The sequence below is a fragment of the Macaca thibetana genome, chromosome 1, assembly GCF_024542745.1.
Source record: "Macaca thibetana thibetana isolate TM-01 chromosome 1, ASM2454274v1, whole genome shotgun sequence".
In the NCBI taxonomy this organism is placed as follows: domain Eukaryota; kingdom Metazoa; phylum Chordata; class Mammalia; order Primates; family Cercopithecidae; genus Macaca; species Macaca thibetana.
Genome location: NC_065578.1, coordinates 88177643 through 88204307, shown reverse-complemented (window position 1 = coordinate 88204307; position 26665 = coordinate 88177643). Strand labels below are relative to the sequence as shown.

Here is a 26665-nt window from a genome sequence, read left to right as displayed (position 1 = left end):
CAGGGAAAAGCAGTGAAACTTACCTGTGTCACAGGGTTTGACACTGGTGAGAATCCCTGCTCTTCATAGACTCTCAATCCCTGGCCCACCCTACAGACCTCCATCTCAGACCTACTCAACATAACTCACTCCCCAGTCTATACAAATCCATAATGAAAGGCTAGAAATAAACCAACAATAGAGAAAATTAATGAAACCAAAAGCTGGTTCTTTGAAAAGAACAGTAAGTAAAAGTTTTACCTAGATTGACCAATAAAAAAGAGAAAACTCAAAGTACCATATGAAGAATGAAAGAAGGAATATAATTACTGATCATGCAGACATGAAAGCAATAATAGGATAATATTAGGTATAATTTTATGTTAATACATTGACAACTTGGATGAAATGAACAGATTATTTAAAAGATACAGGAGGGGTGCAAGCAAGATGGCCGAATAGGAACAGCTCCAGCCTCCAGCTCCCAGCGCCAGCAACACAGAAGACGGGCGATTTCTGCATTTTCAACTGAGGTACCGGGTTCATCTCACTGGGGAGTACCAGACAATTGGTGCTGGTCAGCTTGTGCAGCCCGACCAGCGAGAGCTGAAGCAGGGCGAGGCATCACCTAACCTGGGAAGCGCAAGGGGGAAGGGAATCCCTTTAGAAACTGAGACACACAACACCTGGAAAATTGGGTAACTCCCACCCTAATACTGCACTTTACCAAGGGTCTTAGCAAACAGCACACCAGGAGATTATATCCCACACCTGGCCGGGAGGGTCCCATGCCCACGGAGCCTCCCTCACTGCTAGCACAGCACTCTGAGATCTAACTGCAAGGCAGCCGCGAGGCTGAGGGAGGGGTGCCCGCCATTGCTGAGACTTAAGTAGGTAAACAAAGCCTCCGGGAAGCTCGAACTGGGTGGAGCCCACCGCAGCTCAAGGAGGCCTACCTGTCTCTGTAGACTCCACCTCTGGGGACAGGGCATAGCAAAAAAAAAAAAAAAAAAGGCAGCAGAAACCTCTGCAGATGTTAATAACCCTGTCTGACAGCTTTGAAGAGAGCAGTGGATCTCCCAGCACAGAGGCTGAGATCTGAGAACAGTCTGCCTGCTCAAGTGGGTCCCTGACCCCTGAGTAGCCTAACTGGGGGACATCCCCCACTAGGTGCAGACTGACACCTCAAACAGCAGGGTACACCCCTGAGACGAAGCTTCCAGAGCAAGAATCAAACAGCAACACTCGCTGTACAGCAGTATTCTATCTTCTGCAGCCTCCGCTACTGATAACCAGGCAAACAGAGTCTGGAGTGGACCTCAAGCAATCTCCAACAGACCTAGAGCTGAGGGTCCTGACTGTTAGAAGGAAAACTAACAAACAGAAAGGACACCCACACCAAAACCCCATCAGTACGTCACCAGCATCAAAGAAAGACCAAAAGCAGATAAAACCACAAAGATGGGGAAAAACCAGGGCAGAAAAGCTGGAAATTCAAAAAATTCAAAAAATCAGAGCACATCTGCCCCTCCAAAGGAACGCTACTCATCGCTAGCAACAGATCAAAGCTGGATGGAGAATGACTTTGACGAGTTGAGAGAAGAAGGCTTCAGTCCATCAAACTTCTCAGAGCTAAAGGAGGAACTACGTACCCAGTGCAAAGAAACTAAAAATCTTGAAAAAAGAATGGAAGAATGGATAACTTGAATAGTCAATGCAGAGAAGGCCATAAATAAACTGACAGAGATAAAAACCATGACACGAGAAATACGTGACAAATGCACAAGCTTCAGTAACCAACTCGATCAACTGGAAGAAAGAGTATCAATGATTAAAGATCAAATGAATCAAATGAAGCGAGAAGAGAAGTCTAGAGAAAAAAAAGGAAAAAGAAATCAGCAAAGCCTCCAAGAAATATGGGATTATGTGAAAAGACCAAATCTACATCTGATTGGTGTGCCTGAAAGTGATGGGGAAAATGGAACCAAGTTGGAAAACACTCTGCAGGATATCATCCAAGAGAACTTCCCCAACCTAGTAAGGCAGGACAACATTCAAATTCAGGAAATACAAAGAACGCCACAAAGATACTGCTCGAGAAGAGCAACTCCAAGACACATAATTGTCAGATTCACCAAAGTTGAAATGAAGGAAAAACTGTTAAGGGCAGCCAGAGAGAAAGGCCGGGTTACCCACAAAGGGAAGCCCATCAGATTAACAGCAGATCTCTCAGCAGAAACTCTACAAGCCAGAAGAGAGTGGGGGCCAAAAAAAAGAATTTTCAACCCAGAATTTCATATCCGGCCAAATTAAGTTTCATCAGTGAAGGAGAAATAAAATCCTTTGCAGACAAGCAAATGCTTAGAGATTTTGTCACCACCAGGCTTGCCCTACAAGAGACCCTGAAGGAAGCACTAAACATGGAAAGGAACAACCGGTACCATCCATTGCAAAAACATGCCAAAATGTAAAGACCATCAATGCTAGGAAGAAACTGCATCAACTAACAATCAAAATAACCAGCTAATATCACAATGACAGGATCAAGTTCATGCATAACAATATTAACCTTAAATGTAAATGGACTAAATGGTCCAATTAAAAGACACAGACTGGCAAATTGGATAAAGAGTCAAGACCCATCAGTTTGCTGTATTCAGGAGACCCATCTCACATGCAGAGATATACATAGGCTCAAAATAAAGGGATGGAGGAAGATCTACCAAGCAAATGGAGAACAAAAAAAGCAAGGGTTGCAATACTAGTCTCTGATAAAACAGACTTTAAACCATCAAAGATCAAAAGAGACAAAGAAGACCATTACATAATGGTAAAGGGATCAATTCAACAGGAAGAGCTAACTATCCTCAATATATATGCGCCCAATACAGGAGCACCCAGATTCATAAAGCAAGTCCTTAGAGACTTACAAAGAGACTTGGACTCCCATACAATAATAATGGGGGACTTCAACACCCCACTGTCAACATTAGACAGATCAATGAGACAGAAAGTTAACAAGGATATCCAGGAATTGAACTCAACTCTGCAACAAGTGGACCTAATAGACATCTATAGAACTCTCCACCCCAAATCAACAGAATATACATTCGTCTCAGCACCACATCGCACTTATTCCAAAATTGATCACATAGTTGGAAGTAAAGCACTCCTCAACAAATGTACAAGAACAGAAATTATAACAAACTATTGCTCAGACTACAGTGCAATCAAACTAGAACTCAGGACTAAGAAAATCAATCAAAACCACTCAACTACATGGAAACTGAACAACCTGCTCCTGAATGACTACTGGGTACATAACGAAATGAAGGCAGAAATAAAGATGTTGTTTGAAACCAATGAGAACAAAGATACAATATACCAGAATCTCTGGGACACATTTAAAGCAATGTGTAGAGGGAAATTTATAGCACTAAATGCCCACAAGAGAAAGCAGGAAAGATCTAAAATTGACACCCTAACATCACAATTAAAAGAACTAGAGAAGCAAGAGCAAACACATTCAAAAGCTAGCAGAAGGCAAGAAATAACTAAGATCAGAGCAGAACTGATGGAGATAGAGACACAAAAAACCCTTCAAAAATTCAATGAATCCAGGAGCTGGTTTTTTGAAAAGATCAACAAAATTGATAGACTGCTAGTCAGACTAATAAAGAAGAAAAGAGAAAAGAATCAAATAGACACAATAAAAAATGATAAAGGGACTATCACCACCGACCCCACAGAAATACAAACTACCATCACAGAATACTATAAACACCCCTATGCAAATAAACTAGAAAACCTAGAAGAAATGTATAATTTCCTGGACACTTACACTCTCCCAAGACTAAACCAGGAAGAAGTTGAATCCGTGAATAGACCAATAACAGGCTCTGAAATTGAGGCAATAATTAATAGCCTACCAACCAAAAAAAGTCCAGGACCAGATGGATTCACAGCTGAATTCTACCAGAGGTACAAAGAGGAGTTGGTACCATTCCTTCTGAAACTATTCCAATCAATAGAAAAAGGGAATCCTCCCTAACTCATTTTATGAGGCCAACATCATCCTGATACCAAAGCCTGGCAGAGACACAACAAAAAAAGAGAAATTTAGATCAATATCCCTGATGAACATTGATGCAAAAATCCTCAATAAAATGCTGGCAAACCAAATCCAGCAGCACATCAAAAAGCTTATCCACCATGATCAAGTGGGCTTCATCCCTGGGATGCAAGGCTGGTTCAACATATACAAATCAATAAACGTAATCCAGCATATAAACAGAACCAAAGACAAAAACCACATGATTGTCTCAATAGATGCAGAAAAGGCCTTTGACAAAATTCAACAGCCCTTCATGCTAAAAACTCTCAATAAATTTGGTATTGATGGAACGTATCTCAAAATAGTAAGAGCTATGTGTATGACAAACCCACAGCCAATATCATACTGAATGGGCAAAAACTGGAAGCATTCCCTTTGAAAACTGGCACAAGACAGGGATGCCCTCTCTCACCACTCCTATTCAACATAGTGTTGGAAGTTCTGGCTAGGGCAATCAGGCAAGAGAAAGAAATAAAGGGTATTCAGTTAGGAAAATAAGAAGTCAAATTGTCCCTGTTTGCAGATGACATGGTCGTATATTTAGAAAACCCCATCATCTCAGCCCAAAATCTCCTTAAGCTGAGAAGCAACTTCAGTAAAGTCTCAGGATACAAAATCAATGTGCAAAAATCACAAGCATTCTTATACCAGTAACAAACAAACAGGGAGCCAAATCATGAATGAACTTCCATTCCCAAAATTGACAAATGGGATCTAATTAAACTAAAGAGCTTCTGCACAGCAAAAGAAACTACCATCAGAGTGAACAGGCAACCTACAGAATGGGAAAAAATTTTTGCAATGTACTCATCTGACAAAGAGCTAATATCCAGAACCTAGAAATAACTCAATCAAATTTACAAGAAAAAAACAACCCCATCAAAAAGTGGGCAAAGGATATGAATAGACATTTCTCAAAATAAGACATCCATACAGCCAACAGGCACATGAAAAAATGCTCGTCATCACTGGCCATCAGAGAAATGCAATCAAAACCACAATGAGATACCATCTCACACCAGTTAGAATGGCAATCATTAAAAAGTCAAGAAACAGCAAGTGCTAGAGAGGATGTGGAGAAATAGGAACACTTTTACACTGTTGGTGGGATTGTAAACTGGTTCAACGATTGTGGAAAACAGTGTGGCAATTCCTCAAGAATCTAGAACTAGAAATACCATATGACCCAGCCATCCCATTACTGGGTATATACCCAAAGGATTATAAATCATGCTGCTATAAAGACACATGCACACGTATGTTTATTGTGGCACTATTCACAATAGCAAAGACTTGGAATCAACCCAAATGTCCATCAGTGACAGACTGGATTAAGAAAATGTGGCACATATACACAGAAAATGTGGAATACTATGCACTCATAATAAAGGATGAGTTCATGTCCTTTGTAGGGACGTGGATGCAGCTGGAAACCATCATTCTCAGAAAACTATCGCAAGAACAGAAAACGAAACACCGCATGTTGTCACTCAGAGATGGGAATTGAACAATGAGATCACTTGGACTCCAGAAGGGGAACATCACACACCAGGGCCTATTATGGGGAGTGGGGAGGGGGTAAGGATGGCATTGGGAGTTATACCTGATGTAAATGATGAGTTGATGGGTGCTGATGAGTTGATGGGTGCAGCATACCAACATGGCACAAGTATACATATGTAACAAACCTGCACGTTGTGCACATGTATCCTAGAACTTAAAGTATAAAAATAAATAAATAAATAAATAAAATTTTAAAAAATAAAAAAAAAAGATACAAATTACCTAAACTGACACAAGGAGAGATGAAAAATACAACTAGCCCTATGTCAATGAAAGAAAATGAATTTGTGGCCAGGCACAGTGGCTCACACCTGTAATCCCAGCAATTTGGGAGGCTGAGGTGGGTGGATCACGAGGTCAGGAGATGGAGACCATCCTGGCTAACATGATGAAACCCCGTCTCTACTAAAAATACAAAAAATTAGCCAGGTGTGGTGGCGGGTACCTGTAGTCCCAGCTACTTGGGAGGCTGAGGCAGAAGAATGACGTGAACCTGGGAGGCGGAGCTTGCAGTGAGCCGAGATCACTCCACTGCACTCCAGCCTGGGTGACAGAATGAGACTCTGTCTCAAAAAAAAAAAAAGAAAATGAATTTGTAATTAAAGTCTTCCTGCAAATAAACTGCAATACCTAGATGGCTTATTAGTGAATTCTACCAAGCATTTAAGGAAGAACTATTAAGTTGGTTCAAAAGTAATTACGGTTTTTCCATTAATTTTAATGACAAAAACACAATTACTTTTGCACCAACCTAATAATACCAATTCTGCACATTCAGAAAATGGAGCAGGATGGAAAACTTTTACTTATTGATCAACAATTTTTGTAATTTGAAAAATAAAGAAATGCCTAATGGTTCTGTCTGACCTTTTTTTTTTTTTTTTTTTTGAGACGGAGTCTCGCTCTGTCACCCAGGCTGGAGTGCAGTGGCGCGATCTCGGCTCACTGCAAGCTCCGCCTCCCGGGTTCACGCCATTCTCCTGCCTCAGCCTCCCGAGCAGCTGGGACTACAGGCGCCCACAACCGCGCCCGGATAATTTTTTGTATTTTTAGTAGAGACTGGGTTTCACCGTGGTCTCGATCTCCTGACCTTGTGATCCGCCCGCCTCGGCCTCCCAAAGTGCTGGGATTACAGGCATGAGCCACCGCGCCCAGCCCTGTCTGACCTTTTAATCAGGGGTTTTGTATCAGGGTAATGCTGGTCTCATAAAATTAGTTTCAGCATTACCCTGATACAAAAACTGATTTAAAAAATGCCAGAGAAAGAAAGAAAGAAAACTCCAGTTCAATATCTCTCATGAACATAGAAACAAAAATTGTGAAATTTTAGTAAATCAAATCCAGATGTGTGCATGCGTGTGTGTGTGTGCCCCTGTGTATAAAGATATAAAAAGTAATACATCCTGACCAAGTAAGGTTTCCCATAGGAATACAGGGTCAGTTTTAATATCCAAAAATTAATCATTGCAATTATGCTATATTATCAGAAAAAAAAGATCATCTTACGTAGTATATATAGAAAACACATCTGACAAAATTCAACTCTCATTTATAATAAAAGTTTTCAGCCAATTAGGAATAGAATGGAGCTTTCTCACTCTCAGCAAAGGAATCTATGAGAAACCTACAGATTACACCTGTAATGCACATAATGTAGCAAGATTGAAAAGACAGCAAAGATGTCCACTCTGACCACTGTTATTCATCAGTGTACTGGAGTCCTGTGAGATATAAAGATACATAGATTAGAGAGAAGAAAAATGTAAACTCATTTTCAGAAAACATGACTGTGTACATAGAATATCCTAAGGAATTCTAAAAGAGAAAAAAAAGCCTGCTATAACTAATAAATGAATTGAGCAAGGTCACAGGACACAAAGCCAATACACAAAAATCAGTTGTATTTCTATATATTAAAATGAACAATTAGAAAGTAAAATTTTTTAAATACTATTTATAGTAGTATCCCAAAACACAAAACATTTAAGAATAAATTTTTTAAAATATATCCAAGATCTGTACAATGAAATCTATAAAACATTACTTAGAGAAATTAAGCAATACCTAAATAAATTGGGAATGATGTTCATGGATTGAGAGACTAAATATTGTCTGTCAGTTTTCTCAAATTGGTCTATAGCGGGGTTTTGCAATCTATGGCCTATGGGTCCAATCTGTCAGATTTTGTAAATAAAGTTTTATTAGAACACGACCATACCCACTTATTTATTAATACGTATATTCTAGTTTTTGTAAATACATAGGTATGTACATGTCTATGTGTTTTTATATTGGTATAAGCACTGAGAGTGGTGTTGCACTATCACCAGGCTATGGACATCGGTCACCTCAGGGGGATGGGAATGAAATAATATTGAGGAGGGATTGTAATTTTTTACACATCTTTGCCTAGTTTTACTTATTACATGAAGCATAAATTATTTTTGTATTTAAATTTTTAATTTTAAAAACACAAACATTTATCATTCTAAGAAATGTGTATAGTGTTTACAGTTGCTTTTCAGATCTCCTTTTGCTAGAATTCGTTAGACCTGCTATTAGAGTAAAATTCAAAGGGACTCAGTTTATTGCTCCAGAGCCCAAAGTGCTTTCAAACAAAGGCACATGACCTGCATTTGCATTCTTACTCTCAGGGGATAGAAAATCAGGATGGTACTTCAAAAGCAAAATGAGGAGGTAGATGCTGGACGGAAAGCAACAAGAAATATTGACTTAAATACCAAATAAAACAAGGAGAGGGAAAGGGAAAGGAAGAAAGAAAAGGAAAGAAGGGGAGAGAACCTAGAAGAGAACTTAGGGAGAGCTAATCCAGGAGTCTTCAGATCCCCTACTTGCCTCAGACTATACCTTCATAATCCCTTCACTTCACCTATGAAAGTAGTTACCTTGGATAACCACTGCTCTCTTGACTATCAATGTGAGTAGCGTCTCACTTCCTTCTAACATTTGCTATCACATCAACACTAGTGTTCGTGTCTTTGGTGAATTTGTTTTTGTTCTCTCTCCCTAGTCCATTGGTTGGTGTAATCATCTCTCCATCAATCAGGAAGAGCCAAGGAGGGGGTGTACAGTTAACGTGGGGTTTTTTTACTTATTTTAACTGGGAAACAAATCCAACTCTTTTCAATATGATTTAATTACTGTCAAAAAATATGAAAGGTTCATTTTTATTCAAAGCAAATACTTTGAAATTATATAATCCCAAATCCTTTATTTAGTAAGAAGTTTTAATCATTAGCAAGCCTTCATGACCAATAGTGTGGGAATCCTCTAAATGCAGTAAATTTTAAAAAATTCATTGCCATTAAAAAATATAAATTTTCTTTGGGTAATTATAAACATCAAATCCAAATTTTAAAAATTCTTACATTTTAGAGCCATATTACCTCAAACAATAGGTCCCATATTTAAATTCAAGGTTTTGTTCTTATTTTTAATCCAATAGGGCCATCCATCACTTGTGAAAGCTCTGTCCTACCTGTATGAAAAGCTTTATCAAAAGCAAATCGATTCAAATAAAGAAATCCTTGTGACAGTAGGAGCATATGGATCTCTTTTTAACACCGTTCAAGCATTAATTGATGAGGGAGATGAAGTAAGTATGTTAACATTATCATAATACCTATGTTGAATCAATTATCATTTGTCCCACCTTTGAATCTTTTGTTTATATTATGCTGTTTTCTCTTTTTATTTTTAATTATGTTTTAAGTATAATGCATGTACAATAAAGTTCACAAATCTTAAATGTACAGCTGGATAAATTACTGTGTAAATTTCTGTGTAACTACAACCAGATAAAGATAATACATTTCCAGTACCCAGAAAGCTCCTTTGTTCCTCTTCATAGTCTATATTCTCCCAGAGGTAACTACTCTTCTGTCTTCTATAACCATAGACTTGTTTTGACTGCTCTTTTACTTGATAGGAATAGAATTATACAATGTATATATACTCTTGGGTCTAGATTCATTCATTTATTTTTGTGTCTGTCAGATTCATCCATTTTCTTGCATATAATTTATTCTTATTTTTATAGCCTATTTAAATAAGGGCAGATGGAAGGGACTAACACTGCTGGGGAAAAAGAATCTTTTGTTTTCATTGCTAAAATAACCTTTAATCTTAACTTGGTCTACAAGTTTTTGATTAATGTCTTTGTGTGCCCAGTAATTGTATAAGCCATCTCATATGAAGATTTTTTTTTTTTTTCTTTTTTTTTTTGGAGACAGAGCCCCGCTTTGTTGCCCAGGCTGGAGTACAGTGGTGCAATCTTGGCTCACTGCAACCTCCACCTCACGGGTTCAAGTGATTCTCCTGCCCCAGCCTACTGAGTAGCTGAGATTACAGGCGTCCGCCACCAAGCCCAGCTAATTTTTGTATATTTAGGAGAGATGGGATTTTGCCATGTTGGCCAGACTGGTCTCGAACTCCTGACCTCAGGTGATCCATCTGCCTCAGCCTCCCAAAGTGCTGGGATTACAAGCGTAAGCCACCACACCTGGCTGAGGATGTATTAATATGACAGGAAGGTAAAATGATTTTGCTATTTAGTACTGTGATGTATAACCAACTTTTGGCACCTACCTCAGTCATCTCTACCCGTATTTCCCATTATCATTCCAATACCCTTGCTTTAATACTTTTTGCCTCTTTCATTTATTCACAAAATACAGAGGATCCAATATATGCTAAGCACTGTGAGATAGAAGATTTTTTTAAAGATAGATTCTGTGCAGAAGGAATTCTCTGACTAGTAGAGAACACAGACTTGCAAATGGATTAAGAGGAACATTGTGTGTTAGCCCATAGTGGAGAATGTATAACTTACAGTAGTGACAAAAGGAAGAGGCAATCACATCTGCTAAGTCTGGAAAGCTCCAGAGAGATATTGCTTACACTGGGACTGAAGAACGAGTATTTATCCTGATCTATATTGTTAACTCTCTTTGAACTCTCATAGCCCTTTATCATACCACTTTTAGGAAAGATGCTGCTATCTGCTTTGTGTTATGTTATTCTTTTGCAACTTTGATTCCCTCCACTGTGCCAGACAAGATGTTTAAGGAAACATGTTAAGGAAGTTCACAGTTTCATATACATAATCTCCTTTAATCCTATAACATAGTTTTGTCTCATACTTCAATGTTGTTAATCCTTTGTTGCTTCTTTCTCTGCACTATGTTGGGAGTATTGTAAGGCTTAGCCCTTAGCCTTCTTTCCTCTATTCTTTCTTCCTTCATCAACTTATCTAGTATTTTGAAACCGCATACATGTCACTTACTATCATACTGACCTATTTATTGTTTCTTTATCGCATTTATTACTATCTGAAATTATCTAATGTCTTTATTTGTTTCTCTGTTCATTGTAAGCCTCTCTCAGTAGGATGTAAGTTCTAGGAGAACTTTATAGCTTTATTGCCAGCACCTAAAATAGTGAGGACTCAATAAATACTCTCAAAAAAAAAAAAAAAAAAAAAAAGAGAGAGAGAGAGGAATTGTTCACATCATAAAAGTGAAGAAATCAAGGTGAAGAGTAGCAGGTATATTCCTCCCACTCCACTGCCCTGCCTCTCCAATTTATTTTCCTTTATTGTGCTCTCACTTTGTATTGAGTTTTATATTTCCCACTAGAGTCACAAAGATAGGTTGTTTTAGTCCCTGAGAACTTCACAGATGAGGCTGGGTGTGGTGGCTCAGGCCTGTTATCCCAGCAGTTTGAGAGGCCCAGGCAAGCAGATCACCTGAGGTCAGGAGTTCAAGACCAGCCTGGGCAACGGCGAAACCCCGTCTCTACAAAAAATGCAAAAATTGACCATGCTTTTGAGAAGAGAGAAACATTTCTACTCTCAAGATGATGCTTTTAAATTAGCACTTTATACCAGGGAACATTACAGTGTTCTCTTTCCACATAGCCTGCTGTCTGTCACTGCTTATACATCACTCACATTCTAGATTTTATTTTCTAATTTGAAATATAAAGAAATGCTTAATCGTTTTGGCTGGAATATCTCTTTGAGAATGTGATAGTCCCATTCTCCAGGTAAATCTACCTCTGCATATATGAAATTTTATATGCAATTTCAAATACTCCCACTGCATGCTTATTTATAGATCTCCCTAAGATACCAAGGAGTCCAATTAAGACTACCTGGACAAGTTTGTCTCCGAGGTCTCTTCCCCTCAGATGTTAGCTCCACAAGGGCAAAGCCTGCCTTTTTCACTGCTGTATCCCAACACATAGTACAGTGCCTAGTCCATAGTAGGTACACAGTATTATTAACATGAATAAATGATTGATAGGTTGTGATCTTATTTGCTTTTATTGCAGGTCATACTAATAGTGCCTTTCTATGACTGCTATGAGCCCATGGTGAGAATGGCTGGAGCAACACCTGTTTTTATTCCCCTGAGATCTGTAAGTTTGCCAGTAGGGTTCATATGGCAAAGTTTCAAGACTTAAGAAGTCTTGAAAATACCAGTTACTTTGTTATGATAAAGTTTCTACTTTGATTGCATTTGGAGATTTCCTGTATGTCTCTGTTTGTCTAGTTGTCTTTTTAAAATATTTTCAACATAAGTAATACACTAAGGTGAGTCATAAAATCATCAGCTAACCTTACAATATCAGACATGTTAACCATAGTTGTAGCTAGTTCCTGTGAAGGAATAGTAACAGCAGTTAATGTTGACAGGGCTTATTTTTCCATTTAACAGGTGTGAGCATAAGACTTAAGTCTTCTTGGGCTCTTAAGCAGAACTACAGCCTAGTTATTTCTGTTTATCTTCTTTGTTAGTCTTTTTCTACTTTTTTTTCTGTTCCTACTCCAGGGAAGCATTTGTTGGTAATTTATTCAGTTTCCTTTGCCATGTCTTTCTTTGATGTTTTTTTCTTATTATATTATTTGTTTGTAAGACAGTAAACATGACTTAATTGAATAAAATTATATCTTCATTCTTCATGCTTAGAAACCTGTTGATGGAAAAAGATGGTCTAGTTCTGACTGGACATTAGATCCTCAAGAACTGGAAAGTAAATTTAATTCCAAAACCAAAGCTATTATACTAAATACTCCACATAACCCACTTGGCAAGGTAAGCAAGTCTCTTATCTCCTTACACAGTCTTCTGACCTATCATTTTCTCATATGTTGAATAATTGGCTGTGCTCTTTCCTTTATTATGTGTAGGTGTATAACAAAGAGGAACTGCAAGTAATTGCTGACCTTTGCATCAAATATGACACACTCTGCATCAGCGATGAGGTTTATGAATGGCTTGTATATTCTGGAAATAAGCACTTAAAAATAGGTACCGACTATAATATAGAGTCACAAATCTAAATGTGTTTGGGCACATATGGTAGAACTGATTGGAAAGTATCCCAGACCAAATCTAAAATAGTCTTTGTAATGGGTATCTGTCTGTATGAACACTTAAAAATAGTATTTAAATGAGCAATACTTTAGTGAATTGATGAATAGTTCAAAGGACAAAGAATAAGAGATTTTGGATCATACTATAAAGCTATGATACCAGAGAAGTAGTTCTTTGGCCCATATCCCCGGCTTCTTAGCAGAAATCCAGCAATTACTTGGTACATAAGACACAGGGAGCTTTCTTGTGCCTGAAGAGGTTCTAGACGGTCTGTGCTCAACAACTTAACAAAATGCCAAGTCAACAGAAAGAAATTACAGGGGTAGTCAGGTATGCTGCTTGGCCCTTGCTTGAGATTCAGCTATTGCTACTGGGCTATCTCATGAATGCCGTAGTGTCTGCTGCAGTAGTCCAAACCATGTGAACTATAGGATTACAAACTGGGCTGCAACTTTTGGGTCTTCGAACCTCCCTTTCCTTTGCCTGGAAACACTTTTCCTCCAAATATCCACCTGGCTCCAAATATCCTTTGCCTCCTTCAGGCCTTTGTCCAATGTCAGTTTTCATGACCATCACATTGAAAATAGATACACCTCTCCCTCCAGCATTTGCTTTGTCCTTTTTCTATTTTGTTTTGTTTTTCCCTCTATAGTAAATATAAGAATCTATATATTTTACTTCTAAACCACAGTGATGGAGGGGTTTTGTTTATTTTAGTCTCTTCTGCATCCCCATTTTCCATAGAATCTTGTACACGGTAGAGAATTAGAAAGAAATTGTTGAATAAATGAAGACGAAAGATGAAAAGATTAAGGGAAGGATGACTAAAAAATGGAGCAGAAATAGATATATTTTAAAATTTAGACCAGGTACAGTGGTTCACGCCTATAATCCCAGCACTTTGAGAGGCTAAAGTGGGTGGATTGCTAGAGTCCAGGAGTTCAAAACTGGCCTGGGCAACATGGAGAAACTCCATCTCTACACAGAAATTCAAAAAATCAGCCAGGTGTGGTAGTCTGTGCCTGTAGTCGCAGCTACTTGGGAGGCTGGGGTGGGAGGATCCCTTGAGCCCGGGTACCACTGGCTCACTGCAACCTCCATCTCCTGGGCTCAAGCAATCCTCCCAGCTCAGCCTCCCAAGTAACTGGGACTAAAGGCACAGACCACCACACCCGGCTAATTTTTTTTAAGAAAAATAAAAATAAGAAATGTAATGTGCTAATATATTAAATTGTTGCATTGTTACATGTGCCATAATTACTCCTATAGTATATTACAAGTTGCTATAGATGTGGGAAGAGAAAGCAACTGTTTGAGGGGAATAAAAAAGGAGTGGCCAAAAGATAGAGAATTAGCTAAACAGAGAAATAGAAACTAAATTCCTAAAACATAAACTAGCATATACTTAGACAAGGAGGTGTAAAAGATCAAGATACACTTAAGAAAGGTAAATGATTATTGAAATTTTAAACACAAAGAAGAAAGGTAAATAAGTTTTGTGGTTTTGTTTGTTTGTTTGTTTGTTTTTGAGACAGAGTCTTGCTCTGTCACCCAGGATGGAGTGCAGTGGCGCGATCTCGGCTCACTGCAACCTCTGCCTCCTGAGTTCCAACGATTCTCCTGCCTCGGGCTCCCGAATAGTTGGGATTACAGGCACGCGCCACCATGCCTGGCTAATTTTTTTACTTTTAGTAGAGACGGGGTTTCACCATGTTGGCCAAGCTGGTCTCAAACTTCTAACCTCATGATCCACCCGCCTTGGCCTCCCAAAGTGCTGGAATTACAGGCATGAGCCACCGTGCCCAGCCTTATTTTTTATTTTTATTTTTTAGGAGACAGGGTCTTGCTGTGTCACCCAGGCTGGAGTGCAGTGGCGCAGAGCTCACTGTAATCTCAAACTTTTGGGTTCAAGCAATCCTTCCACCTCAGCCTCCCAAGTAGCTTTGACTACAAGTCTGCACCCCCTTATCTGGCTAATTTTTTTTTAATTTTTGTAGAGATAGCATCTCACTATGTTGCTCGTACTGTTCTCAATCTCCTAGACTCAAGCAATCCTCCTGCCCTGGCCTCCCAAAGGGCTGTGATTACAGGCATAAGCCATAGAACCCAGCCTCAGTTTGATTTATGAGGGTGTATTGTAGTAACTGGCATAGATCAGGGTGGAAAAGTAGGGTGATTCTAAAGGACTTTGAATATGAGATAAAGAGTATAAACTTTGTTGAGGAGGTCAGGGTTCTGAAACTTACTTTAGTGGTAGATCACCATGAGATCACAGTGTTCTACATCATGAAATAGTGATATTGTGAATTCCATCCTGAAAGTAATAGCAATTTTCCCAACAGAAATTCAACAATTAGAATCCAATATAAAAATCACAATTCTGTTCATACTTGTCCACAACAAAAAGCTATTGAAATAAACACATTTGAGTTTTTCTGATTTTTCCATTAATATGCATTTACTAAATGCTCATCTGTTTCACTATTAGAGCATCCACTATCAGATAAGTGGTAGTATTTGCTATAAGGCTTAAGAAAATTGTGTGGAAGAAAACTTAACATTGATTTTTTAAAATTTTGCACATTAATTTGATTACCAGAGTGCCAGTGACCTTACTTTGAGAACTATTGCAAAAGGTGTAACAAAACAGGAGAATTGGTTCCATGACTAGATGTTTTTTTACAAAGATGAGAGCCAGTCACAGAGGAGGGTCTTAAGCAAATCAGATAACCTAGCAGTGGAGATGGTACATGGGGGCTATTTAGAAATTATAGAGTGTAGCATTTGAAGGTGGAAAGAAAGCAAGCATGATACTAAGATCTCTAGCCTGAACTACTCAGCAGTGATAAGGCCTTTAACCAGAGTAAATATGGAGAGGAGCAGATTTGTAGGGAAGGGCTGAGCAAAGGGAATTCCTTCTCATGCTTTAAACTTGCTGAGTTTGGGTGTCTATGGGACATAGAAGAATAGATATCTGGGGACAAGTGGAATTATACGCCTGATCGTCAGAATCAAATTATAATGGAATGTATTTTTGGCAGTCATCAAAATGTTGGTGGTTGCTGGACACATGGAAGAGAATGAATTTTCTCAAGGGGAATATATAAACAGAGAAGGCAGCCAGAGATTTGCAGGGTGTGGCACCTTACTACATCAAAATGTTATCATGTGTTAAATTGCATCAGAGTCCACCATCGCCCATCCTGTTGGTGACCTTGTCTCAAGTCATTTGAACTGTTTCCCAGTGGAAAATCAGATTAACATGAACAATTACTTTCTTGTTGTAATTAACTCAGTGTAGCAATATTCATCCCAAAAGATCACTTTAGATCATCTTGAAATTTATTATTTAGATCTACTCATTTTAAGCCCTTCAGGGTAAAGCGTAACTAATAACGTTATTTACTAAAGATATGCAAGATGTATATTTTGAACTTAGATTTTTTTTAGTTGTAACAGCCCATAAAGTTTAAATAAGACCAAAAAATGGATACACTATTTCATTATTTAGAAAGTGCAATTTGTTTGCATTAAAAATGAGGTATTCTATCACATACAATAGTCTTTGTTACATTAAAGATGCAAAATGGCTACAAAACAGCTATTACATCAATTTGCAAAGTGCACCAGTAGTCCTTTGCAAAGTGCACCAGTAGTCCTTTAATATATGATGTATCCTTTACTTTAAAGGAAGTGATAATCTGCATTATACATAGTTTAGATTTTCTCGGGTCAAATAGAAAAGTGGGGCATGTGTCATAGCATTCTTTTGGAGTATTTTGGAAGACCAGAAATGTCTCAAAACTAGAAGGGATATAATTATTTATATCAAATTTTAAAATATTCCTTCTTCAAGTGGACATTCTAACTATTTTTCTCATTTATCTTTTTGGGTTTTGTTATATTCCACAGAGAATACAATTATAACTTTTCTGATTTATATACTTTTCCTACTGTTTCAAATTTAGCAGGTATTTCAGGGTAGACTGAAATTACTTACACATTGTTTTGGAAATTCCTGTAGCTGCCTTACATTTTAGTAGGCACTTTACTTGCTTAAGAGCAGATTATTTCAGAAAGCAGAAGCTTAGATTCCCAGAGATGTGCATTTATTTTCCCTTTGTGTGTACCAACACTCTAAGAACAATACAAGATCCCCCACTTGTGCTTCTGAAAAACAAGTGGAAAAACTTGTGGGTTGCATGGAAAGAACTTCAAAACTAAATTACTTGAGGAATCCAAAAAGCAGTATTGTGGGTGGCATTGGCAGAAGAGTGACAGAATGGTAATTTACCAGTTATTACCAATGTCTAGCAAAATTTACAAACTCTTGCATTTTAGACCTCCAGACCTTTGTTACCTGCATTCTCTTAGCCCAGAATATCTTCATTCCCTTTCTCTGCCTGGCTATGGCCTATGTGGTCTTCTATGTCTCAGCTTAAGAATTACTGGCTGCAGAAAGCCACCCTCAACACCCTCTTCTATCCTTGCATCACCCTCCATGCCTCCTGCTGTTACAGCATTTATCACACTGTATTACAATTGTCATTGTATGTGTCTCATGTCCCACTAGACATTAAATTTTTTGAAGAATTGCATCTTATTCATTTTTGTTTCCTCTAGACCTTAGTCCCTAGCACCTGGTGGTTGCTAATGAATATTTGATGTATGAATGAATCAATGTCTTTATTAAAGATGTTAATCAACTTGAAAACCATTATACAGCCAATTCGCATTATTCTTGAGTTCTGTATTTGCAAATTTGCCTACTCCCTAAAATATATGTGTAACAAAATCAATACTCACAGCACTTCATTTGAAGAGAAGGGGAAATTTGAGTCACCCTACACACATTCCCAGTCGAGGTCAAACAAGGCAACACTCTGGTTCTGTTTCAATTCACACTATAAGCAATTGTTCTCTGTACAGTGATTTTGCTGTTTAAAATGGCCCCCAAGCCTAGTGCTGAAGTGCTGTCTAGTGTTCCTAAGTGCAAGAAGGTTGTGATGTTCCTTATGGAGAAAATATGTGTGTTTGATAAGTTTCGTTCAGGCACAATGGCCACGAGGATATTAAAGAGTGATAGCTAAAAGGTACAGGGCTTCTTCTGGGATGAAAAAAGTGTTCTGAAATTGGTTATGGTGATAGTTGCACAGGTCTATAGATATACTAAAAAATCACTGAATGGCATACCTTAAATTGGTGAATTTATGGGATTTATATCCCAATAAAGCTGTTAGCAAAACACACACACATACACACACACACACATGCACACATGATTACTGGGTCCCACCCCCAGAGTTTCTGATTCAGTAGGTCTGGGATGAGGCCCAGTGATTTGCCTTTCTTACAAGTTACCCAGTGATGCTGATATTGCTAGTGTGAGAACACATTTTAAGAGCCATTGCTCTAGGAAGCCTGGAGAAATACACTCAGAAAATAGGCAAAATAAAGGGGCCTAAACAATAATCAGGATCACAACCTAAGCCCTGCCACTGGACTATTATACTGAACCTGCAGCCACTGCTAACATTGAACAATGAATGCTCCAGCTCCTGTGACAGCTGCCACTTAAGGCAGTCTGGAACACTGCCTGCTGGTACTCCTGACACTCCTGCCCCAGAACTAATTTAAAAATTTTTAAATCTATTTATATATTATTTTGGTGCAACATTACAGTGTTGTAACCTTTTCATCTGTGTTTTACATTAAAGTTACATTATCTAAAAAAAAAAAAAAACTAGAAATAACTATACTGGCTAAACTATAATACACTTATTTTCATTGAATTTATGTATCTTTGTTATGTTTTTAGATTATACTAAATGTAGATTAATTGGAAAACAATTATTTAACCTTTTTTCCTCCTCTGTTTAGCTACTTTTCCAGGTATGTGGGAGAGAACAATAACAATAGGAAGTGCTGGAAAGACTTTCAGTGTAACTGGCTGGAAGGTAAGATGACTAAGAATTTAATTGCTTAAAAATAGGCCTGTATATTATTTATTTTTTTGTAGAGTGTTTTGTGTTTTAAATGCTGGCCAGGCATGGTGGCTCATGCCTATAATCCCAGCACTCTGGGAGGCTAAGGCAGGAGGATCACTTAAGGCCAGGAGTTCAAGGCCAAACTTGGCTACATGGTGAGACCCTGTCACCATGGCAGGGTGGTGCATGCCTGCAGTCCCAGCAACTTGGGAGGATGATATGGGAGGATCACTTGAGCTCAGGAACTTGAGGCTGCAGTGAGCTGCACTCCGGCCACTGGGAGACAGAACAAGACCATCTTTAAAAAAATAATGAAATAAATAAGTAAACAGATAAATGAATAATTGCATACATATTCAGTTTATATAGATTTTTATACCTGGTGATCTTTGCTTATCTCTTGACTTATTTTGCTTTCATGTTGAGTTTTATCCTTTTTGAGACCTAATTATTTCTTTAAAAGTAAGAAAAATTAGGTCATTTTCCCTTTTATAAGTGATCAACTAATGACACCTTTTTCTTTGCAAAAAAGTGTTCAGATTCCTGCATATTAATATAAAAGAAGAAAAAATAACAGTAGCTAATATTTTGGCAGGTTCTAAATGTTTTACATATACTAATTTCTTTCATTCTCATAACCGCACTATAAGGTGGGTATGGTTAGTATCCTCATTTTACAGATGACAAAGCTAAAGCACAGAGAAGTTAAATGACTTGCCTAAGATTACCCCGCTAATAAATTCAAGCCAGTACAGGAAGTCTAGCTCCAGAATTCATGCACTTAACCACTGTATTATTTATTACAATAATTTATCCAGTTAAAACCCAAGTTTCTTCCAGCCTCATCTCTCCTGAACATGGGTAAAAAGCAGGGAGCATTGACCAGGCATGGTGCATACGCCTGTAATCCTACCACTTTGGGAGGCCGAGGCGGGTAGATCACCTGAGGTCAGGAGTTCTCGATCAGCCTAACATGGTGAAACCCCATCTCTACTAAATGCAAAAAAATTAGCTGGGCATGGTGGTGCATGCCTGTAATCCCAGCTACTTGGGAGGCTGAGACAGGAGAATCGCCTGTAGCTAGGAGGCGGAGGTTGAGTGAGCCAAGATCCAGCCATTGCACTCCAGTCTGGGCAACAAGAGCAAAACTCTGTATCAAAAAAAAAAAAAAAAGAAAGAAAGAGGGAGCATCAAAAATTAGGCCTGCAGAATCAAGTCTATATGTTTTAATTATGAGTACCTTAGGCCCTCATTCAGAGTTACTTTAATCTGTAATTTGAACAAGCTTTGTTACCAGTTTTTAATCTTCCAGAATATGACTCCATTTGGAAGCTGTTCCTTGAAAAGAACACCATCGAAATGATTCTAAGTATTAATACTATACTACTTTCATAGTGTGAACTTTTTTTTTTTGAGATGGAGTCTCACTCTGTCGCCCAGGCTGGAGTGCAGTGGTGTGATCTCAGCTCACTGCAACCTCTGCCTCCTGGATTGAAGTGATTCTCCTGCCTCAGCTTCCCAAGTAGCTGGGATTACAGGTGCCCACCATCACGCCCAGCTAATTGTTTTGTATTTTTAGTAGAGACAGCATTTCACCATGTTGACCAGGCTGGTCTTCAACTCCTAACCTCAAGTGATCCACCCACCTCAGCTTCCCAAAGTGCTGGAATTACAGGTGTGAGTCACCATACCCAGCCAACATTTTAGGATTGTATATATTTAACAATTGCACTAAGTTTAAACTGCTGTCTCAGATTTGTTATATACAATTAGATTTTCTGATATGTTTTATCTTCTCCTTTCCCAGCTTGGCTGGTCCATTGGTCCGAATCATTTGATAAAACATTTACAGACAGTTCAACAAAACACAATTTATACTTGTGCAACTCCTTTACAGGTAAGTGTTATAGTAATTCAGGGTAGAAGGATGGTCTTTTGGTGAAGGTATTACTTTTATATTGCATATTTGAATTGACTTAGTTCTCTTTCTATCCTTCTGTTGCAGGGCCTTCTAATATAATTTGGAATTTGGGGAGCAGATACATATTCACTGTTATCAAGGATGGTTTGAGTGTTTTTTTAAACACAAGTTTAGCTATGTTAAACATTGCTGGCAGGAATCTAAAGTGCTACAACTCTGTGAAGGACAATGGCAACACCAAGCAAAATTACACATGTGTTTGCCATATGAAAGCAATCCATCTTCTAAGAATTTACCCTAAAGTTGTGTTTTAGTCCATTCTTGCACTTAGGTAAAGAAATACCGAAGACTTAGTAATTTATAAAGAAAAGAGGTTTACTTGGCTCCCGGTTCTACAGGCTGTACAGAAAGCATAGTGGCTTCTGCTTCTGGAGAGGCCTCAGAAAACTTACAATAATGGTGGAAAGCAAAGAGGAAGTAGGCATGTGTTACATGGCTGGAGCAGGAGGGAGAGAAGTGGGGAGGTACAACACACTTTTAAACAACCATATTTCCCAATAACTCACTATCATGAGAACAACATCAAGGGGATGGTGCTAAACCATTCATGAGAAACCACTCCCATGATCCAATCACCTCCCAACAGGCCCTACCTCCAACATTGAGGATTACAATTGGACAAGAGATTTGGATGAAGACACAGATCCAAACCATATCAAGCTATCTGCACATGTAAGAAGTTATGCACTTACCTGGCTATTCATTGCAGATGATTGAGGATAATCCATAAGCATCTACAGACAATTGATTACATAAACCATGATCTATCCAAACATTGAAATGTTATATGACCATATTTAGTTTTCTATTGGTGCTGTAACAAATTACCACAAACTTAGTGACTTAAAATAACACAAATTTATTATCCTACAGTTCTTCAGCTCAGAAGTCCGAAATGGGTCTTAAAGAGCTAAAATCAAGGTGCTGGCATTGCTGTGTTCCTTCTGAAGGCTATAGGAGAGACTCTGTTCCATGCCTTTTCCAGCTTCTAGAGGTTGCCTACATTCCTTGGCTCACAGTCACATCAGTCCATCCTCTGCTTCCGTCAACACATTTCCTGTGGCTTCAACCCTTCTGCCTCCCTTTTTCCCTTATAAGTACCTTTGAGATAACATTGGGCTCAATGCATAATCTACCCAGTTAATTAAGGATAATCTCCGTAATTTCAATCACATCTGCAAAGTTCCTTTCACCATGCAACGTAACATATTTACAAGTTCTGGGTTTTAAGACCTAGATGTCGTTGGGACCCATTACTCTGTCTACTGACTACCGAAGAGAAAAGAAACAAGAAAGAAAATGGGAAAATACTATAATTACTGTACTGAGATAAAAAAGATTTCCAGAATACATCATAAAGTAAAAAAGAAAAACTATTTAAATATTATTTAATATTTAATATTTTTATATATTTATTATGGAAATAGGGATTTAGTTACCATCATTCTATGGATAATCAAAATGCTGAAAAAAATAGTATTTTTCTAGAAGGCAGTTAAAAAGGCAAAAGAACCAGGCACAATGGCTCACGCTTATAATCTCAACATTTTGGGAGGCCAAGGCGGGCAGGTCACCTGAGGTCAGGAGTTCGAGACCAGCCTGGCCAACATGGCAAAACCCCATCTCTACTAAAAGTACAAAAATTAGCTGGGCATGGTAGTGAGCACCTGTAATCCCAGCTACTCAGGAGGCCAAGGCAGAATTGCTTGAATCCAGGAGACAGAGGTTGCAGTGAGCTGAGATCGTGCCATTGCACTCCAGCCCGGACAACAAGAGCAAGACTTCGTCTCAAAAAAAAAAAAAAAAAAAAAAAAAAAAAAAAGATGTTGATAGATATGAAGAAGAAAGATAAAACAGGGAAGAGGAAGGATATAAAGTTCCGGGTGGGAGATATACAGTGTTAAACAAGGTAATCTTTGAAAGCCTCCCTGAAAAGGTAACATTTGAACAACTAACTGAAGGAGATTAAGCAGCCACATAGTTGCCTAGAGAAGAACCCCTCTGTACAGAGAAAACAGCAAGTGAAAAGGCCCAGTGGTAGACAGCCTGGCTGGCATGTTAATATCAGAGAACAGCACAGAGACTGGAATGGAATGATCGAGAGAGAAGAGTAGGAAAAGCTAAGACCAGAGAGGTAGCTGGAAGTCCAATGGAGCTGGGCCGTGCACGTCACTGTAAGGACTGAGTGAGATAGGAAGTCACCAGAGAGTTTTGAGCTCAGGAGTGACTTGGTCTGGCTTGTGTTAGCAAATGGACTCTGACTGCCTCATTGAGTGAGAAAGCTGTTACAGTGATCCAAGAGAGAAATGCCAGTGCATTGAACCAAGATGGGGATGGTAGAAGCAGTAAAAAGTAATTGGACTCTGAATATATTTTGAAAGTAGAGCCCACATTATTTGTCAATAGGTTACATATGGGGTATGAGAAAAAGAAAGGAGTCCAGGATAATGCTGTAGTTAGGATGGATGTTTTTGTCTCCTTATACTTGGAATTTTCTGAGGCAGTATCTCCTATAGTAAATGAACAAGTTGCCAAGAGAAAAAAAAAAGATATAGCTAAGAATGCAGAACATCTTTTTCTGAACCCTCTTATTCTCCATTTCAGCTAAGTGCTCTGTTTTGTCCTGGGACAACCATGTTTGGTTCTCGGAAACCACAGATTTCTAGGCTAAGGCAATCAATCCTTGTTTTCCAAGATTTTGTAGTACTGGAGAATTATTACTAATTCTGTTTTACTGCATTCTTTTGGCATAAAATCTTCTCTGTGATCTTGCCCCCCTCTGTCTCCAGTCTCATCTCTTGCCACACAGTCTCTCTTACCTGCCTGATCCTTAATGTCTTAGTTGGTCTGAGCTGCAATAACAAAGTGCCATGAACTGGGTGGCTTATAAACGACAGAAATTTATTTCTCACCGTTCTGGAGGCAGCAAAGTCCAAGATAAGGTACCAGCAGATTTGGTGTCTGGTGGGGACGTGCTCCTTCATGGATGGTGTCTTTTGCTGTGTCCTTATGTGGTGGAAGGAGCAAGCTAACCCTCCTTTGTAAGGGCACTAATCCTGTTCCTGAGGGCTCTACCCTTCTGCCTTCATCACCTCCTAAAGGCCCCACCTCCTAATACCATCACCTTGGGGTTTACGATTTTAATATATGAATATGAGAGTAGACACAAACATTCAGTCCACTGTACTTAACAACATTGGCTTTTTCCTTGGCCCAGTTTGCTGTCCTGGCTCTTGAAGAAAGGTAGAGGAATTACTGTAGATGTTCCAGAAACTCATTTCTAGTCCCTCTTACACTTTGACCACCTTCCTGGTATATGAATAATTCCAGCAAGGATTTCCACACCTATGGAGAATAAGAAAGGCACATTTCTCCTTTGCACAGTAGGTCAGCTTTCATTTCCACTCTGTCCCCAAATATAATGGTGAGAGGCTGACTACTCTCTGGTTGTTCTTCTGACTTAGATTTAGCAAGTCATTCTACAACTCACCTCAGCAGAAAATGTCTTAATGTCTTTTTGTTTCCAAGCAAGCCATCTTTATATAACAGCTCTTTTTCAATTTGAATTTTCAGGACTCATTCTCAGTTCTTTACATGAGATTTAATCATTTAGGTATAACTGATTCCTCCATTAACCTATAGAGTTTAATATAGGTTCACAGGAATTCAACTGTTATTTCCTGAGTGACTTCTTTGCCAATAATTTTACTCAGATCATCTTTATTATACCAATAAACTAAGCAATAAATAACATTACCATATTCCTTTTCATATTTTTTAATTCTGACAAACAGGAAGCCTTGGCTCAAGCTTTCTGGATTGACATCAAGCGCATGGATGACCCAGAATGTTACTTTAATTCTTTGCCAAAAGAGTTAGAAGTAAAAAGAGATCGGATGGTACATTTACTTGAAAGTGTTGGCCTAAAACCCATAGTTCCTGACGGAGGATACTTCATCATCGCTGATGTGTCTTTGCTAGGTTTGTAAAGGCTTTTATTATTTCAACTATATGGAAACTTATGTGTGAAATTATATCAGAATTATGGAGAAAAGATTGGTGTCAAAGCCATAGCAGCATTTTATCTGTGGAGAAGGATGGATTTTTGCAATGTCTACACTTTCTATAATTATCTTTACTTTTAGGTCTTTTATCTTAAATGTTACCATTGTTAAATGGTTATGGAGTCAGTGTTGTTCTAGTTAGTCTATTAAATGTAGGATTTGCTGTCACTCTCTTCTGGTGTGTAATTTTAAAACACAAGTGTGTGAAATAATATTATATACTCAGTGTTCATTTGAGTAAAATTGTAGTTTCCTTTTTACTTAACAAAATGTACTATTTCATTAGAAAAAAATCTAGAAATTTTAAAGCTATCAGGGAATATTTGCCATTTTAGAATGTACTGAAATAAAATAAATGGGAGAATAACACTTATTGAGGGTCTACTTTGTGTCATGTACTCAAAATACCCTTTTGAAGAAAACATTAGCTCCATTTTTGCAGGTAAGAACATTTAGAAAGTTTTAAATAGCTTCCCTGAAGTCACGGAGCTAGATTCTAAATAGTTCTGTTTCCAAAAAGCATTGTTTTTTATATTACCTAAAGCTGTTATGTGTACCTACAAATCTAAAGTCAGAAGCATGATAACGTGTCATACATAACTTTTCTTTAAAAAGAAATGCCTCAAGCCTGTACAAGCACTTTGGGAGGCCGAGACGGGTAAAAGGTCAGGAGTCAGAAGCATGGCTAATACGTGAAACCCCGTACACTAAAAAAATACAAAAAACTTTTCTTTCCCAGCTAAAGGCAGGAGAATGGCGTAGACCCGGGAGGCGGAGCTAAGCTGAGATACTGCAATCCAAACAGAGCGAGACTCTGTCTCAAAAAAAAAAAAAAAAAAAAAAAAAAAAAAAAAGAAATTAATAATAGTAAATCTTGAAGCCTAATTTATCATGACAGAAATTACAGCCATTCTAAATATAGCTTTAAATGTTTTAAAATTTTATTACAATGAAGTTATATGCCTATGAACTTGAAAAACTGAAGTGTTTTATTTATACCAAATTGTATAAAGCTGGAAAGAGTAAAGGAAATTTTCAATTTTATAACAAAATACTGATTATATTTTTTAACTTTATGTCCTTCACATAGGAGTTTGTTTCATTTCATTTTGTTTGGCTTCGCTTCGTTTTGTTTTGTTTTTTGTTTTGTTTTGTTTTGTTTTGTTTTGTTTTGTTTCAGGCAAGGTCTGGCCCTGTCACCCAGGCTGGAGTGCAGTGGCGTGATCTCAGCTCACTGCAACCTCCGCCTCCTGGGCGCAAGCCATTCTGCCACCTGAGTCTCCTGAGTAGCTGGGACCACAGGCACGCACCACCACACCTGGCTAATTTTTAAATTTTTTTTAGAGACGAAGTTTTGCCACATTTCCCAGGCTGGTCATGAATTCCTGAGCTTAATGAGTGATCCACCTGCCTTGGCCTCCCAAAGTGCTGGGATTACAGGCATGCGCCACTGGCTGAGTTCTTTCTTACTATAAGCATTTTATGCTAGCAATTTTTCCTTGTAACAGTTCATTATCATCTTAGCAAATTTCAGAAAAGTAAGGTGTTACGATTTTCCTATAATTTGGTCTTCAGGT

General features: G+C 38.3%; 2 protein-coding genes and 1 long non-coding RNA gene across 4 annotated transcripts in view; 2 read left to right on the top strand and 1 right to left on the bottom strand.

Annotated features, from left to right (window-relative positions):
* The window catches only part of KYAT3 (kynurenine aminotransferase 3), an 84002-nt gene that overhangs the window by 24791 nt on the left and 32546 nt on the right, over window positions 1-26665 (top strand). For both annotated transcript variants that reach the window (XR_007729243.1, XM_050806596.1), the window contains exons 5-11: window positions 9123-9272; window positions 12011-12097; window positions 12649-12774; window positions 12870-12990; window positions 18937-19013; window positions 20851-20940; window positions 24819-25005. Coding sequence is in view for 1 of the 2 variants with exons in the window: in XM_050806596.1 (XP_050662553.1) it covers window positions 9123-9272; window positions 12011-12097; window positions 12649-12774; window positions 12870-12990; window positions 18937-19013; window positions 20851-20940; window positions 24819-25005 (838 nt within the window). In the remaining variant the exon portion in view is untranslated. The remainder of the gene's footprint in view (window positions 1-9122; window positions 9273-12010; window positions 12098-12648; window positions 12775-12869; window positions 12991-18936; window positions 19014-20850; window positions 20941-24818; window positions 25006-26665) is intronic.
* The window catches only part of LOC126964001 (uncharacterized), a 190248-nt gene that overhangs the window by 143924 nt on the left and 19659 nt on the right, over window positions 1-26665 (bottom strand). The gene's annotated exons all lie outside the window — the stretch shown is intronic.
* The window catches only part of GTF2B (general transcription factor IIB), a 121527-nt gene continuing 95993 nt past the window's right edge, over window positions 1132-26665 (top strand). The window contains exon 1 of the mRNA XM_050806649.1: window positions 1132-1135. The gene's annotated coding sequence lies outside the window, so the exon portion shown is untranslated. The remainder of the gene's footprint in view (window positions 1136-26665) is intronic.